Here is a 17,081-nt window from a genome sequence, read left to right as displayed (position 1 = left end):
ATACGACACTATGTTTTGAAATAAATACATTGTAGAATGGCTGAATAGAGCTAATTAACATGTGCCTTACCTCACATTACCCACATTACCGTTTTCTGTGGTGAGAACACAAAATTTTCTTTGAGTGATTTTCAGTAAGAGAATACACTATTATTATTGAATGAAAATTTATCACAAAGAAATAACTAAGTTCCAGGACATAATTCTGCTAACAGGATTTTTACTACAAATTTAAATGTACAGGTTGAGTAACCCCTATTTGAAATACTTGGGACCAGAAGTGTTCTGCATTTCAATTTTTTTTTTCAGATTTTGAAATATTTGCACTATACTGGTCGGTCATCCCAAATCCCCAAATCAATCCAAAATACTCCAATGAGCATTTCCTTTGAGTGTCATGTTGGTGTTCAAAATGTTTTGGATTTTGGAGCATTTTGGATTTGGGATGCTCTATCTGTATTTCAAAATGAGAAACAACCTAACATTCAACAATAAAAAATTGATTAAGAGAAGTGGGTTTCTATTTTAGCAGAGGCATGTTTATTGACATGAACAAAGGGACAGTACTGCAGCATGTTAAGAGTTAGGGCTCTGGCATCAGACCCCTATGACTGTCTCCAGCTTCACAGTCAACAAGTTTCTTAACCTTTCAGTCTGCTAATTTTTGAAGTGAGAACAATATATACTATAACAATAGTACTATATATACAATATACTACATTAATTATATGTTAATATATTATGCAATAATAAAACTGTAACGATAGTACTGGCCTCACAGAACTGTTTTTAGTTTAAATGACAATGCATGCAGTTACAACAGTGCTTAACATTTAGGAAGAGCTTAGCAATGTCAGCCATTCTACCTTCATCATTGTCACATCATCGTCCATGTCTCAGGCACGGCATGTTTCTAGACTTGGGTTTAATTTCATGCTCTGCCAATCACTGGCTGTGTGATTATGAACACATCACTTTCTCTCTCTCTGGGCCTGATTTTTTTTTAACTTGTAAAATCTAAACAATAGTAAAACCTATTTTATGGGGTTGAGAGTTTAATAATAAATGTTAAAAACTTAGCAAAGTGCTTGGAACAATAAATGTTCAATATATGATGCTATCATTATTGTTACATTATAAAATGAAAATTTAGGTTACATTTAGCATGATCGAATATTTAAAAAATGTAAACAGTATGTGTTTGTGCTTAGGAAAAAATGTCTGGAAATAAACCATAAATATCTATTGGCAAAGGGATTATTACTTTTCTTTTGCTTGCTAGTCCATAGTGAACTTATTTATATATATATATACACACACACACACACACACATACATATACATATATACACATACATACATATATAATTTGGAGGAGAATGTTTTATTTTTATTTTTTATTTTATTCATTTTATTTTTTTTGAAACGGAGTCTCGCTCTGTCGCCCAGCCTGGAGTGCAGTGGCGCGATCTCTGCTCACTGCGAGCTCCGCCTCCCGGGTTCGCGCCATTCTCCTGCCTCAGCCTCCCGAGTAGCTGGAACTACAGGCACCTGCCACCGCGCCCGGCTAATTTTTTTGTGTATTTTTTTTAGTAGAGACGGGGTTTCACCGTGTTAGCCAGGATGATCTCGATTTCCTGACCTTGTGATCTGCCCGCCTCGGCCTCCCAAAGTGCTGGGATTACAGGGTGAGCCACCGCGCCCGGCCGAGAAGGTTTTAATTGGTTATCTCTAAGTAATCTGTATTATATTCATACAGACAAAGGAGAAGAGAGAAGGAATAATGGAGGGACCAGAGGGAGCACAGAGGTAGAAGACAATAAATTGTAAAAAGCAAAACTTCCTTGCTGGATGGAAGGTGGTGAAGAACTGGCATACTGTCTTATTATTTACAGAGCTATGGAACTGATTTAAAATATGCTCAGCATCTTGTATTAGTAGATGAATATTTCTCCAATCTTCATTCAGTATTTTGGTTAGTTTTCTTTCTTTTTAGAATTCTTTTTGTTCTTTCTGGTGAATTGCTACTTAGTATCCTATGGAAGCACTATAAAATGGGTGCTGATAGATTTGGTAGATTTTACCAAATCATTGGGAGCATAATTTTTAAAAAGAGACAGCAGACTTCTACCCACAATACGTCTGGGAAAGACTCCTATCCAAAAGGAGGAGTGTGGCAATCACATAATCATTTTGGAATAAGGCAGGAAACATTTCCAATATCTTAGCCTAACTAAGTTGACTTAGAACCATTTAAAAACCACAGATAAAAATATTTACAAATATATATTTTTATTTCTCATTAATCTTCCTTTTAAGAAAAAGCTTGATTTCTGAAATCAGACAGAGCTTGATTTAAATCTAGACTTTTCAATTATTAGCCATGTGATCTCGGCCAAATTATTTAGCTTCTGATTTTTCTCATTATAAAGTAGTGATAAGTGTAGTCCGCCCCATAGGGCTGCTGAGAAAAATAAACAAATAAATGAATGTAAAACATTTAACACCTTGTCTGGTCCGGGGAAAGATTTCAAGAAATATTAGTCATTGTTAATTACAAGTGTAAAAGTGGAAGGTGCACAGAATTTTTCCTAGGTTCCAATTTCCCAGTTCTATCTTGTGAGAAGACTAGAAATGCCAACTTTGAAAAAATTACATTATACAGATATTGTACTTAAAACCACTGGGGAGAGGAAAGAAAGGTGGCCTCCCCGTACTTCTCTCACCATGGAAACCAACCCTGGAAACCCAGATGCACATTTTCTGATTTGGCTCCAAGAAAATAGCCCTTAATATGGAAACCCAGGAAACCTGGAGAATAAACTCATCAGAGCAGCAGGCTTGGATATGCTTTTTTATCATTTGAGTACCATAGGTTTTAGGCAGAAAATAGGCTGAATTATATATGTCCATTATTTTAGAAGTGACAAAAGAGATTTATTCCCCCCACTGGTAATTGAAAGCCGTGAAATTTGCAGTTGTTCAAATATCATAGAAAATAAGGCTCATTTTTTTTTTCTCATAGAAGATTTCTGTTGGAAAGTGAGGGGGCTCTGCATGTGGGGGGTTCTCTTTTCCTCTCTCTCTCTCTCTCTCTCTCTAGTTACATGGGGGAAGAGAATGAAATATTAAAAGAAAATGGCATTGCTCTTGCCCTTGATTTCAAGTTGAAATATTTTACCTTTGAATTACTCTGACCATATCTAGCTGAAACAATTCATTCCACCCCTGACTTAATCCCACCAGTTTAAACAGCAACATCACCACATCACCTGCTTTAAGCATCCTAACTAATTAGGGTAAAGCATGAGTAGTTTTTTTTGTTGTTGTTATTGTTTGTTTTTTCTTTTGAGATGGAGTCTCACTCTGTCGCCAGGCTGGAGTGCAGTCACACAATTTCGGCTCACTGCAACCTCCGCCTCCCAGGTTCAAGCGATTCTCCTGCCTCAGCCTCCCGAGTAGCTATGACTACAGATGCACGCCACCATGCCCAGCTAATTTTTGTATTTTTAGTAGAGATGGGGTTTCATCATGTTGGCCAGGCTGGTCTCGATCTCTTGATCTTGTGATCCGCCTGCCTCGGTCTCCCAAAGTTCTGGGATTACAGGTGTGAGCCACCGCACCCCGCCAAGCATGAGTAGTTTTTAGTCTTCTGTCATTTGACAGCAACTGTGCAGTGTCTAACTTCCTGTTTTTGCTGGATAAGGAGCTCGCCTAATGATATCTCAGTCTGTTGCCTAATAAGTTTTAGTCCTATTTGCTTATTACATTTACTTTAGATGCTTTACAATTCAGTTCTGTGAATTTTAAAACTATTCTTATATCTGATTCAAAGCTCCTTCACCCACCCTGCTGGGCTGGTTTCAGCCACCCGGGTATGGAGGTGGAGGATTGATCTGGCTCTCACACACGTCCTTCTATCTTTTCCTAGAAAGCACTATTTGTTTTAGGACATGAAAGAAGGGTAGTCGAGGCAGAGGGGTCCTCACACATGTGCTACCCCTGCAGAGTAATCTCTCTTTAGGGGTCTGTGGCGGAAGTTGTGACTCCTAGCTACACGGAGGAATTACGCTAAGAGCTTTAAACCACCCTGTGCCTAGACTCCACTCTCAGTGATTCTGATATGTTGAGCTCTATTGGGACTTGTGGTGTTTTCAGGAAGTCACACTGACGGGAGCCTCCCTCCCTTCCAGGCTATACTCTTGGTCATTGGAGGGTCCCATGTGAAGGTGGATCACAGCCTGTAGCTAATCCACCTCCCTTCTCCCCAACACAGTCACATTCACTGCATACCTGTCTCCTGCTGCTATGATCCCCAGAAAGACTAGCCCCCAAACTCATCAAGCTTCCATGGCCAACCAGGCTGTGTTAACTCCAGGACCAGTCAGCAAGTCCAGTAACTACACAGATATCTAACCAAGAATGAAATTCCAGGTATCTTTTCTTGCAGTCACTCTAAGAGTTTACAGATAATTCTCTGAGATCTGACTCACTTGCCTTAGGAGCAACCACAGGGAGAAGGGAGGGAGAACTCCCTCTTTCTGAATACTGTGTGCCCCCTCGAGGACACTAGCTCTCTCCTTGCATTGTTGAGGCTGGACGGGAAGTAAAGCTAGTTCTGCTAACAACTAGTTCTGGTGTCTATATAGATGGCTGCTCCCAACAGGTGAACTTAGAGTTTTTGTAGTTGATTTGTTACCACACCTATACGTGAAACCAACTGACAATTTTGCATCTAACACTATCTTTTTGGTCACCCCTTAGTAAATGCTGAATTGTCAAGGCAAAAACCAGTTCCTCACCTCGCTACACACAAAATAATGCAAAGACATTTAAACTTTCTGAGGCAGAATTTCCTCACCTTTATTTATTTTTAAAAATAATTTATTTGTTTTTAGAGACAGAGTCTCACTTTATCACTCAGGCTGGAGTACAGTGGCATGATCATAGCTCACTGCAGCCTCCAACTCCTGGACTTGAGCAATGCTCCTGCCTTGACTTCCAAAGCAGCTGGGACCACAGATGCATGCCACCATCCAGCTCCAGAATTTCCTTATCTTTAAACAGAAGAATTCATGGGATTGTTGTGGCACTACAAGTAAATCTAAAATTATAGCTGGGAATGTATTTTGTAAAGTTTATAGCTCTATGTATGTAATGCAGTATTATGTAAATAATGGTTAAAATAATACTTTGCTACTTATTATCATTTTGCTTATTACTGTTTCCTACTTCTTTGTTTGTTTGTTTGTTTGTTTTGAGACGAAATCTCGCTTTGTCGCCAGGCTGGAGTGCAATGGCGCGATCTCGACTCACTGCAACTTCCGCCTCCCAGATTCAAGCGATTCTCCTGCCTCAGCCTCCTGAGTAGCTGGGACTACAGGCGCATGCTACCACACCCAGCTAATTTTTGTATTTTTAGTAGAGACAGGGTTTCACCATGTTGGCCAGGATGGTCTCAATCTTTTGACCTCATGATCTGCCTACTTCGGCCTCCCAAAGTGCTGGGATTACAGGCGTGAGCCACCATGCCCAGCCTTGTTTGGTTCTTTTTTTTTTATAAATCTGCTCCCACTAGAATGTAAGCTCCAGGATCTGAAGACCTTGTCTGTGTTGCTTTCTACAGGGTCACCGGCATCTGAAACAGTGCTAAGCACACAGAGACAGTTAGTAGGGATTTATTGAATTAGTTAATATTTTTGTTAGGAAGTGGGTACAAACGGTCTTCCTTGACACATGAAGTAAGTTTTCAAAATGTAATCAATGGTCCTTTCCTATCAAAGTCATCTTGGGTGCTTGCTAGTGGAGAAGACCCATGAAATCAGAAGCTCCACAGGTAAAGTCAGAGAGGAACTTACCAGTTCTAGCTGCAAATCCCCACAGATGATTCCACCTGTAATAAATGGTATTTACAGGAAAGAAAAAAAAAAGACACTCATGAAACCCATACCCATGTAAGGCTTGGTGCCAGCCATGGTGGTAATCTGTGTCTCCCTGGGCAGCATCGCAGCAATGTTGAAATCTGTGATGTGCACGTGCCCTGCAGAGAGAGAAGAACCACACAGAAAGTTAAGTCCCATTCAACCCAGTGGCACAATCATGCTTCTAACTGAAAACACCCAATTAGTCTGTTAATTCTTGTAGGCCAGTTGCAGTCCATCCTCAAGGCCGATATGGTCTTAAACCAACAATTCTCCATTTCATGATATGCAATGATTAGTCTCTGATTGTAAGCCTGTAGTTCAGCCTCAGAAAGTTTTACCCTTAGTAGTTAAGAATTTGTGGTCAGGTAATTCTAGTTAGGTATCTTTTGTCTGTTGGTGACATTTTAAGTTACTTTAGCCTATGAATACTATGAAGGAGACAGCCAAGAGATACTCAAAGTATCACGTTTCCAAACATCCCTTATGGGATTATTTTTTTTAAAGAGGCAAATAGGCTGGGCGTGGTGGCTCACCCCTGTAATCCTAGCACTTTGGAAGGCTGAGGTGGGCAGATCACTTGAGGTCAGGAGTTCGAGACCAGCCTGGCCAAAATGGTGAAACCCTGTCTCTACTAAAAACAAAAAATAAAAAATTAGCTGGGCGTGGTGATGGGTGCCTGTAATCCCAGCTACTTGGGAGGCTGAGGCAGGAGAATCACATGAACCTGGGAGGCAGAGGTTGCAGTGAGCTGAGATCACACCACTGCACTCCAGCCTGGGTGACAGAGTGAGACTATCTCAAAAAAAAAAAAAAAAAAAAAAAGAAAAGAAAAGTAAGAGGCAAATATTATTACTACAAAACTGGCATGAATATGGATACAAATATTTATTTCCTAGCCAAGAAAGCATCCCTTTTCTCCAAGTTTTTCTAAAATATTTTTGTACATATTTTTTGTCTGATAGTTCAGGTTGGCCTCATCAGTTCCCGGCAAAATAACTGTTATCAAGGGATAGCGGGGGGCGGGGTTTAACTTTAGGTTTTTTTTTAATTTAATTTAATTTTTTTTTTTTGAGGTGGAGTCTCACTCTGTTGCCAGGCTGGAATGTCATGGTGTGCTCTCGGCTCACTGCAATCTCCGCCTCCCGGGTTCAAGTGATTCTCCTGCCTCAGCCTCCCGAGTTGCTGGGATTACAGGCATGCACAACCATGCTCAGCTAATTTTTGTATTTTTAGTAGAGATGGGATTTCACCATGTTGGTCAGGGTGTTCTACGATCTCCTGACCTCGTGATCTGCTTGCCTCGGCCTCTGAAAGTGTTGGGATTACAGGCGTGAGACACCGCGCCCGGCCAATCAACTTCATTTTTAAAGGGATTCTATAAAGAGCACTAGACTGGGAGCCAGGAGGCCTGGGTTCTGCCTTGAACTCAGCCTCTAACACATAGTAGACTTTAAGTCCTTTTCCAAGGTGGATCTAAATTTTCCTTTACATAAAAAAAGAAGGGGTAGACTAAATGATCTCTAGGGTCTCTCTCAGCTTTAACACTGAAAGCAATATAGTGTGGGTCTAATACTTATATGTGTCAGGGAACACACTCTATGAGGTGCTCTAGGGTCCCTGCATTTACAGCTAAAGGGAAGAAAAGGGCCGTGCCAAAAGCTCAGGCAGACAAGCCTATTATGTTAGCTGTTGGCATGACAGTCATCTGCTTTCAGAGAATCTTGAAGTGTTGGCATTTCCATTTACATGTGTCTGTGGTTTTGATGAGACACAGCTGTAATTGGAGGGTATGTCATCAGATTCTTCCAGGGCCCACAGTCCACAAGCCCTGTATCAAACTTCATTGTCTGCTCCCTGATAGTATCCAGCCTGCTGCTAAGCATAAATCCCACTGCCTTTATTACCAGGATTTTATTTTGTGCAGAAAGTGTTTTGGCTTTGTTTATGTGATGGTATTTCAGTAAAGTAAAGGTAGCATTCATCTAAAAAAAAGGTAGCCACTCATTCTTGCCGGAGTGGCACCAATGCCTGATTTCAATAACTTTATCACAGCATAGGTTGTCTCTGTTTTTTCTTTTTCTCTTTCTCCCCATGGGTCCTGCTCATAGCGTTGGATCAGTGATTCACAAAGTTTAATACAAATCAGGTGAGTCTGGAGACTGTGGTGAAGAGCCTGTTTCTTGGAGTCAGACTGCTTGGCTTCAAGTCTAGGTTCTACCACTAACTAGCTGTGTTACCTTGAAAACGTCACTTATCCTCTCTGTAAAGTTGGAAAGATAATCATAGTCTTCTCAAGAGGTTATTGGAAATATTAAATGAAAGAATGATTACAGGAGACTTAGCACAGCATTTGGCAAGAAGTAAGCGTTTAATTGTTGATATCCGTCATTATCAGAAACTTCAGTGTAGTTTTGCAAAATACATGTGCCTGGGCTTCGGTCTCCTGAAACTCCAATTCAGTGGGACTTGTAGGAGAGCCAGGTATCTGTATTAAAAACAACAAATTCCACAGGTGATTCAGATGAGCAGCCAGACATGCAACTGTCTACTTTAGTCTGCATAGATTTCCAAGCTGACTCAGCTACAAGATTATCTATGCTCACGTAGAAGTGGAAGGTAGAGAAGGTTTTAGAGCCAATTGGTTCCTACAATGTAGTGCCCAGATCAGCAGCATCAGCATCACCTGGGAACTTGTTAGATATGCAGATTCTTATGCCCCGTCCCCCCTCAACTCTATTATAACAAATCAGAAACTCTGTGGGTTGGGCGCCAATATTTAAATAAGCCTTCCAGGTGATTATGAGACCTAATAAAGTTTGAGATTACAGTTTTAAAAGAGGGCCTGGCTTAGCAGAACATCTCAACTCTGGTGAGTACTCATTACACGTCAGTTGAAAGAATGTTGAATATTTTCCTTTTAAATGCTGTTTACACTTGCATGATTCAGTTTTCAAAATGTTGTCGCACAAAATTTCTCCTTTAGCCTAGTGAGGTGGGCCCTATTTTATATATGAGTCATTTATGGCTAGGTTCAAAAGACTCAAAAGTTACAGAGCTGGAGTTAAGACCTAGAATTTTGTCTAGAATCCCTTTGTCAGGCTATGAATCTACCAAAAACTTTGTGTGCTGTATCACAAGATCAAAGAACTGAATAACCTAAAACAGTTAATTTCGGATTGGCTCAGAGTTCTAGTCCACTTCCAGGATGCCTATTTAAGGAGAGGGAGAAATTATTTGAGGGTCAGTTTCTACTGGATCTTGTAACCTGGTGCTTCTGAGCTAAACAATGAAGGCAGAACTTCACAGAGTGCTGGTCCTAAGCCTTAGTCCCAGGTCCGGCTACAGCCATGACTTGCTTCTCCTTACCATGGTGACCTATCTGCTAGGTTCCCTTCTGTGTTTTGAAAATGAAATTTGACTGCTGGATCACAGGAAAGGGTTCAGTCTCCTGCTGACTGAAGGACACAGGAATTGCCTTGGGAATGAAGGACTTCTCTGGCTTTTTTCATTAGCCCAGGCCTTGAGTGAGCCTTAGAGCAGAGTTTCTCAACCTCAGCACCACTGAAATATTGGACCTGAAAATTTTTTGTAGTGCGAACTGTCCTGTGCATTGCAGGATGCATGCTAGCATCCCGGCCTCTACCCACCAGCTGCTGATATCACCTCCCAACCCTGGCTGGAATCCTGATAATCAAAAATGTCTCCAGAAATTACCAAATGTCCTCTGCAGGGAGAAGGAATAGAGCAAAATTACGCCCAGTTGAGAATCACTACTTTAGTGAAAAGTTTTTCAGGTGCAAGCCTCAGAACTTCCTAATTTACCACTCTAGGAGAGGGTTTCTGCCTTTTCTTTTTGCCTCTGTTGCTTGGGACAGAGGATCATATAAAAAATCTGAATTCATCTTATGATGCCATTGAATTCAGCCATCATTGTTGTCATCATTTACACTCTTTCTTGCTGCTCCTGTGCACAGCCTGAGGATCTCTTTCATCAACGCAGTGCTCTAGGGCACCATAACTAATCGGTTGGCACTGCTCCCAACTTTTAAGTCTCTGCTACTTGCAGGTGTTTAGAATATGTGCCCCACATTTTTCTGAGATGCTTGCTGAAAATGCATATCCTTAGGTACTACCTAGGGAGTAATTAAATGGGGATAAGTTACTGTATTCTACACTGCATGTTGTTTTAAAAGGACACTGTCCACTTCATCTTTTGGTACATTTTGAGACTCTGCAATGAAAAGGCTGTTAAGATGGCAGCTTCAGTTTTTTCTCACCTCCTACACTGAGTTTTTGCCTCTATTCCTTGTAACAGGATGGTATTAAGAAACCTAAGTGACAGATGATGACATAATTGTCATTTTCTCTGATATGTCAGGCAGACATTACTGTTCCTCTGGTTGTAGCATTTCCTGAATAAGAAAAATACAAGAATTTTAGACACTATGGAACTGATAGAATTGGATGGGGTACTTAAATTGGTAGGAAATGAAAATATACATTAGGATAGTGGGTCAGGAGTCACCCAAGACCTAATGCCATCTTGCTCTGAACTAGTAAATGGGACATTTGGGGAGAACAGTACAGATGTGCTCTAAGTTAAAAACATTTTTAAGGCAAATTCTGATGTACAAGAAATATTCACACAGTGGATTTCCCATTTTACAATTGGCTCCTTTAAATGTCAATCTTTTCAGATGAATATAAAGAATATGAGTCAGTAAGAATAAAATTTCTGCCTGTTACTGAATCGTGTTGCATTAAAATGTAAGCAGCATGGTGTGATACACAGCTCACTTGTAGGGATGCGCATAGGGGGCACCAGAGAGATAGGTGATTACCCTTCACAGTGGCTACAATTTCCACATAAGAGGCCCAAGCGACAGCCCATCAGGGATGAAATATTATAAATGGAGATGGAGAAGGCAAATGAGGTCTTCAAATATGAGCTCCACATGGAAAGTCACACCAGCAGACACTCTAAAAGGCAGGCATTGATTTGTGATTCAGCTGATTCTCACAAGATCAGCTCTACATAACGAGCTGGGGAGAGGTGAACAACAGGAATTTGTTTATTGAAAAGTGGTTAGTTATGTTCCTTGAGTAATGTCTGAGAGTCCTACTTTTTCAGAATCTGAACAAACCAAGTAAATAACTTCAAAAAAATTATTATCTCCAGAAAGAGATCCCTAAGGCAATGTTTAGAAAATGGCTCTCAGTCTTTTTTGTTTGCTCACTTCTGTACCATTCATACACAATCCTTCCCAAAGCAATTGATTTTCAAGTTGAGTTCAGGGTAGGAATATAATACAGAAAAGCCTCTTCTTAATTCACTGACCAAATTTTAAAAAGTCTTGAGAATGAAAGCAGTCATTGTAAATAAGACACCAGGTAATAGGGGCAGACTGAGACTCTCTCTCTCTGGCACACTGGAATGATGGCTTGTATTCTGTAGGCAACAGAGCCCCAGCTCCACCAAGAATAAAATGTCATGACTGCACCCTTGCCCCCTGCACACATGAAAGACAGCAGAATGTACATGGAAAGTGTAGTTACCTGAGGATGAAGGGATAAACAAAATGGTTTAAACACAAGATCTAAGAATTAGACAAGCAGAATATTTGGTATATCACTTCTTAAATCAAAATAATTATTTGGGAAAGACAACTTTTACAGATTCTATCTGGTAGAGATTTGGTACGTATTAGGTATGTGTCAGCATAGACAAAGAAACATAAAACAAGATGAAGCAGTCCCAGCTTCCTTTCCAAGGAAAGAAAGCCATGACTGCCTCAGAAGAATTGTACTAATATTAGACTTTTATTGAGTGATTTCTTTGTGACAGTCATTGCATCAAGTACTTCACACGTATCAGGTCAGTCTTTACAATGACCCTAGTTAAGTATTCTTTTGATCCCTGTAAGATTTCTTTTGTAAGTAAGATTTTTTTTCTAAGTAAGTATTCTTTTGATCCCTGGAAAAACTAAGACAAAGTTTAGGCAACTTGTCAAAGCTCTCAGGGCTAGGAAATGAGTAAAGTGTGTTTTGAATGAAGGCAATCTGGCTCCAGAAGTCACATTCTTAACCACACTGTTACACAATTAATCTTTCACAAGGGTAGTCTCTAAAGGTGGTTAAACTTGAAGATTAATTGATTTCTTCACGTTTTTCCTCATCTGCAATGACCAAGTCACCAAGAAAATGAGGAGGAGGAAGAAGTTGACTGAAGGAGAACAGGATGCCTTAATGATAGAAGTAGGGTGAAGCCATGGATGAGACCTGGGATGAAAACACTGTTCTCTGAAGGGAGGATAAAGCTGGGAAAGTGTTGGATTGATAGGACCTATATGCCTTCATTTAAGGCCTTTATAAATGGTGGAACAGCAGAAATCATGCACAAAGGCACCCAGCTGAGGGAGCAAGTGAGGACTCAATCCTAACTTGGGTTCTCCTTGGTGGGCCATGTGCTGTCAGGAAGCTGTGGTGGGCAGGGGGAGCACTTCTCCCTAAGTTGCACAAAGGTGGCCTCTATAGGCTAGAAGAGAAGCCAGTGGTAATTGTTTTTCCCCCAACAAGAAACAGGGTCTCTCTGTGCTGCCCAGGCTGGATTCAAACTCCTGGGCTCAAGGGATCCTCCTGCCTCAGCCTCCCAAGTAGCTGATACTACAGGTGCCTGCCACTGTACCTAGCTCTGGATAGCTGGTATTTTAAAGAAAGTCACCTTCATGCTAAATCTCACCATTGCTCACATTTCTGAGAATCAGAGACCCTGTTTTCAAATGTCAGAAGCAGTAAAGGTAAGGAAGAAATAAGGCATTGGAAGAAAGTGGAAAAAATCTTTTTGGACAGTTCATAAATAAGTAATGACACTGAGCTTTGAAATTAGAGGCCATTACCAGTGTTTCTTAGCCCCCTGAGCACAGGTGGGATCAGGCAAATCAGGCTCAAAACTAGGTAAATAAATAATGAGCAATAGATGGTACTTGGAGTTTCAGTTCCACTTGCAAATCCTTTTTGTAAAAATTGAATAAGGAGCTTTTAAGATCTAGGACTCTCCTCATCTAGCAGCCTTCTAAAGACATAACAAAGATCTTATTGACACTGTTAACATTTATAACATACAGTTTTTGTGCCCTGCAGATCTTCCCTGATATTCTAATAAATCCAAATATACACAAAAATAAATATTAGGAAGAAATCGTACACATTTAATCATCATGGGCAAAAGCTTATTCTAGAGGGTGTAATCAGTAGTTCTTGAAATTCAGTATTCACTTATCACCATCTTGATTATTGCCATATCCCTATATCACAAATCTAGATAACACATATACTTTTATCTTTTTTATGTTTTTCTTTAACTGATTTTTCTCAAACTGAAATTTTTAAACAGAAAACTTGATATCTTTTCTGAGATACATTGGTACATACTAGTTATGTGCCAGCATAGACAAAGCCGCATAAAACAAGATGAAGCAGTTCCAGCTTCCTTTCCAAGGGGAGAAACCCATGACCACCTCATAAAAATTGTACCAATATTAGACTTCTATTGAGTGATTTCTTCGTGACAGTCACTGCATCAAGTAGTTTACATGTATTAGGTCAGTCTTTACAATGACCCTAAAATGTAAGAATTCTTCTGTGATATTAAGTAAAGGTAAAAACCAATTTGCAAATGTAAAACCAATTTGCCTTTTATAAGAAGGAATGCATAAAAGTAGATGCAATGAGAACAAAATAATGTCATTAATATCTAGGTAGATGCTATTGCTGGCCAAATGCTCTCAGCTTGAGGCCTTCTGTATCATTATAAAAAATAGGTGATTGCGTGTTATATTAAGGCCAGCTAACACTAAAAAGTTGTGATGGTTTTCTTGAAGAAATATAGTAGTGGAAGAAAATTGAGTAGACTATGATTTTCTCATTAGGTAAATTCAATGTGATTTAAGGGTGTATTGTTGTACTATAACCTGCCATAAGTAATAAAGTTCCCCCATATTGTCTATGAGGAGTTTGTACGTAGAGCTCGAATGAATAGAACAAAATACCTTTTTCATGTATAATACCCCTCTGCTGGAAACAATCAACTTTTCTACATGCATGTCATGTACTTGATTGCAAACAAATCACTCACTTACCATGTTCATCAAGTAAAATATTGTCAGGCTTCATATCCCTAGAGGAGTAAAAAGAAAAAAGAAAGTTGCTCACAATAAAACTAACAGAACTAAGGGGTAGGGGCAAAAATTGCTTAAGAAAGCTAACTAGAGTTGAAACAGTGTACTAGCTTCTCAATACTCATCTTCTCATTCAATTCTCACAGTAAATTTATGAGACAGAAAATCCCCAATTTTTAAATCAGAAAACTGAAGCTTAACCCAAGGTCACAGAGCTAGTAAATGGAAGAACTGGGTTCTGAACCAAGGCCTCTCTCATTCAAAAACTCAGACTCTAAACTTCCTATAGCATGTTGTATCTAAGCATGTAGATATTGGTCCATCGGATCATATAAAGCATTTACATTGCCATAAAGTAATGTTAGTAGTATTAAGCATCATTTTCTTGTGTAACTCTAGAATTACACAGATGATGTGAACTTAAAGACTATAAATGGGAAAAATATGGTTGACAATGTAGTTATATAACCACCCCCTGTCTCCTTTTGCCTCCTCACATCCACACCTGCTGTTGCTTTGCCTAAATTAGAGTCCTCTCACCAGTGCGCTCAGACAACACAGATTCACCCTTAACCCCACAGCTCAGATGCCACTTCCTGCAGGAAGCCTTCCTGATTTTTCATTTCTGGGTCAAATCCCCCCTAATCCCATACATTCTGACCACATGGGATACTTCTTCCACCATAACATTTATCACAGTTTATCACACACTTGGTTCTGTTTATGGATATGGGACTTGTTACTCATTAATATTTTTAAGTAAAGAGTAAGCTGACAGACTTGGTCTGTCAAAGATTAAGGTATTTTTATTCTAGCAGCATGAAAGCCATTTGACTAGGCTGAGAATGTGTTCCCAAAACCTGTTTCAGAATTTCTTCCCTAATGGATTCTATGAATTTATGCTGAAGGGCTTTAATGGTACATTAGGGAAAGGCAGTAAAAATCTGAGAGTGGAAAAGTGAGGGCTGTTATAAAGTACAATGTGATTTTTTGCTTCGGGAGTGTTCCTTACTATAATATTCACCAAGGCTTTGCAAACTCTATCATTCTATCCTCCAAGTATTAACCACCAGACTACTCCCTTCATTGGAAGAAGGTGGGTTTTGTGCTCTCCTATGAATTTTTTTTTACTTTGCTATTTTAATTTTTTCAGTCATTTTAAACCAAAAATTGTGTGTTTAAAGTGGCCAACATGATACTTTGATATAGCAAATTTCTGGTATATAATACAATGTTACTAACTATAGTTATCTTGCTGTACATCAGTGTGTAAAAGACTGGTCCAAATCTTTTCACTAACTACCCCAGGATTAATAATTAAATAACTATAGGCCTTATAACATCCTAAAAAAAATTCTTGCCAGGCACAGTGGTGTGTACTTATAGTCCCAGCCACTCAGGAGGTGGAAGAGGGATATCACCTGAGCCCAGGAGTTTGAGGCTGCATTGCACAACTGTGCCCTGACTAGCCATTGCACTCCAGCCTGGGCAACAAAGCAAAATCCCTACTCAAAAAATTTTTCTAATTTCTGCAAGTTTTCCAAGTGGATCATGATGTCAGGGATGGTTTCTTGATTAATATCATATTCTATCCCAGTGCCTCATGGTCAGTAAATGAAGAACTTAATGACACCCAGAGAAATTCCAGTGCACTCAAGAAGGCTGATCCTAACAGTATATACAGAGCACTGTGCACACCATCAAATACTCTCTGCACCATAAAGCTAGAGATAAACCAGGTGTCGGGCTCTTTCCACCTCTTTCAGATCTGCATCCAATGAGTATCAGGTACTGTTTGCCAGGTGAGAAAGAGGCCCAGAGGAGCCCAACCAAAGATGGATGAGAGTTGAGAGAGGCAAGATCAGTATCAAATTTCTTGGCCTGAATTTATGAGGACTTACTGGGAGAAATTAATTGCTGTGGATTTGACATTTTATGAGCTTTCTGTTAAATCCCTGAGCACCATTTTTCTTATTTATTGAATCCATACATCATTGTGTTAACTACTTTTCCCAGAAACTACTTTGAAACTTAATATTACAGAGATCAGAGAGGGAACAATTAGTTTAATGTGATTACTTCTTAATTAAATCTTGTATTCATTTATTCATCAGATATTTACCTACTCTGGTAAGTCACTGTAGTAAGATACAGAAAACCTAAAGATAAATGAGACATAGTTCCCTCGGGATGGAGAGGATGAGAAAGCTTCGTACAGAACCATGACATAGAATGGGAAAGGGGTATTTTTACCACAAATTCAGAGAAAGAATATGAGAAAAATTTAAGAAAAATGTATAAGAGAAAGTGGATTTGTAAACATAAAAATAAGTTATCTAAACTTAGATTCTAACTATATAGTTTCTCCAAAATATAATAGGGTAACATCTAATTCACTACAGGGTAAATTGCAGTACGGAAGGTTGTTTATTCACATACCAGGAGAGAGAAAATGAAAAGAAACTTAGTGTGCTCTATTAAAATTCCTACTAGAGCAAGTTGAGATTTTCTAGTTCTAAATTTTAGCATCACTTCTTTACCTTTGCAGTCTTCTCAAGTAAAAATAAATATGAAATAACTTACAAAATGTTTCTTTCATTGACAGTAGTCTATAATATATTTTTACTTAGTGGCTAATAAGCCTGGATATGCTTCAGAATCAACTGGGGAGATTTGAACAGTGTGGATTCTCTTATCAGGGGCATTCAGACCAGAGTGACTCTGTCTTGAATAGGTGAGATAGGAATTTAGTAATCAGCAGGACTGTTTTTGCAAGGTACAGGTCACAAAGACCCCACTGATAGAAATAAGATGCAGTGAAGAAGCTGGCCAAAACCAAGATGGTGACAAAAGTGATCTCTGGTCATCCTCACTGCTCATTATACACTAATTATAATACATGAGCATGCTAAAAGACACTCTCACTAGCACCATGACAGTTTACAAATGCCTTGGCAACGTCTGGAAGCTACCTATATGG

At 39.4% G+C, this 17,081-nt stretch overlaps 1 protein-coding gene across 4 annotated transcripts in view; it reads right to left on the bottom strand.

Annotated features, from left to right (window-relative positions):
- The window catches only part of STK32A (serine/threonine kinase 32A), a 157,017-nt gene that overhangs the window by 34,598 nt on the left and 105,338 nt on the right, over positions 1–17,081 (bottom strand). For 3 of the 4 annotated variants that reach the window (XM_054684687.2, XM_063811572.1, XM_527065.7), the window contains 2 exons: positions 14,063–14,100; positions 5,951–6,040 (listed from right to left, as the gene is read on the bottom strand). In XM_054684687.2, the coding sequence (XP_054540662.2) occupies positions 5,951–6,040; positions 14,063–14,100 (128 nt within the window). Of the gene's footprint in view, positions 1–5,950; positions 6,041–8,270; positions 8,410–14,062; positions 14,101–17,081 lie in introns of those variants that run through there. The other variant, XM_063811573.1, reaches the window with a different exon arrangement.

Source organism: Pan troglodytes, chromosome 4 (genome assembly GCF_028858775.2).
Source record: "Pan troglodytes isolate AG18354 chromosome 4, NHGRI_mPanTro3-v2.0_pri, whole genome shotgun sequence".
NCBI lineage: Eukaryota > Metazoa > Chordata > Mammalia > Primates > Hominidae > Pan > Pan troglodytes.
This window is presented reverse-complemented; position numbering and strand designations above follow the sequence as displayed.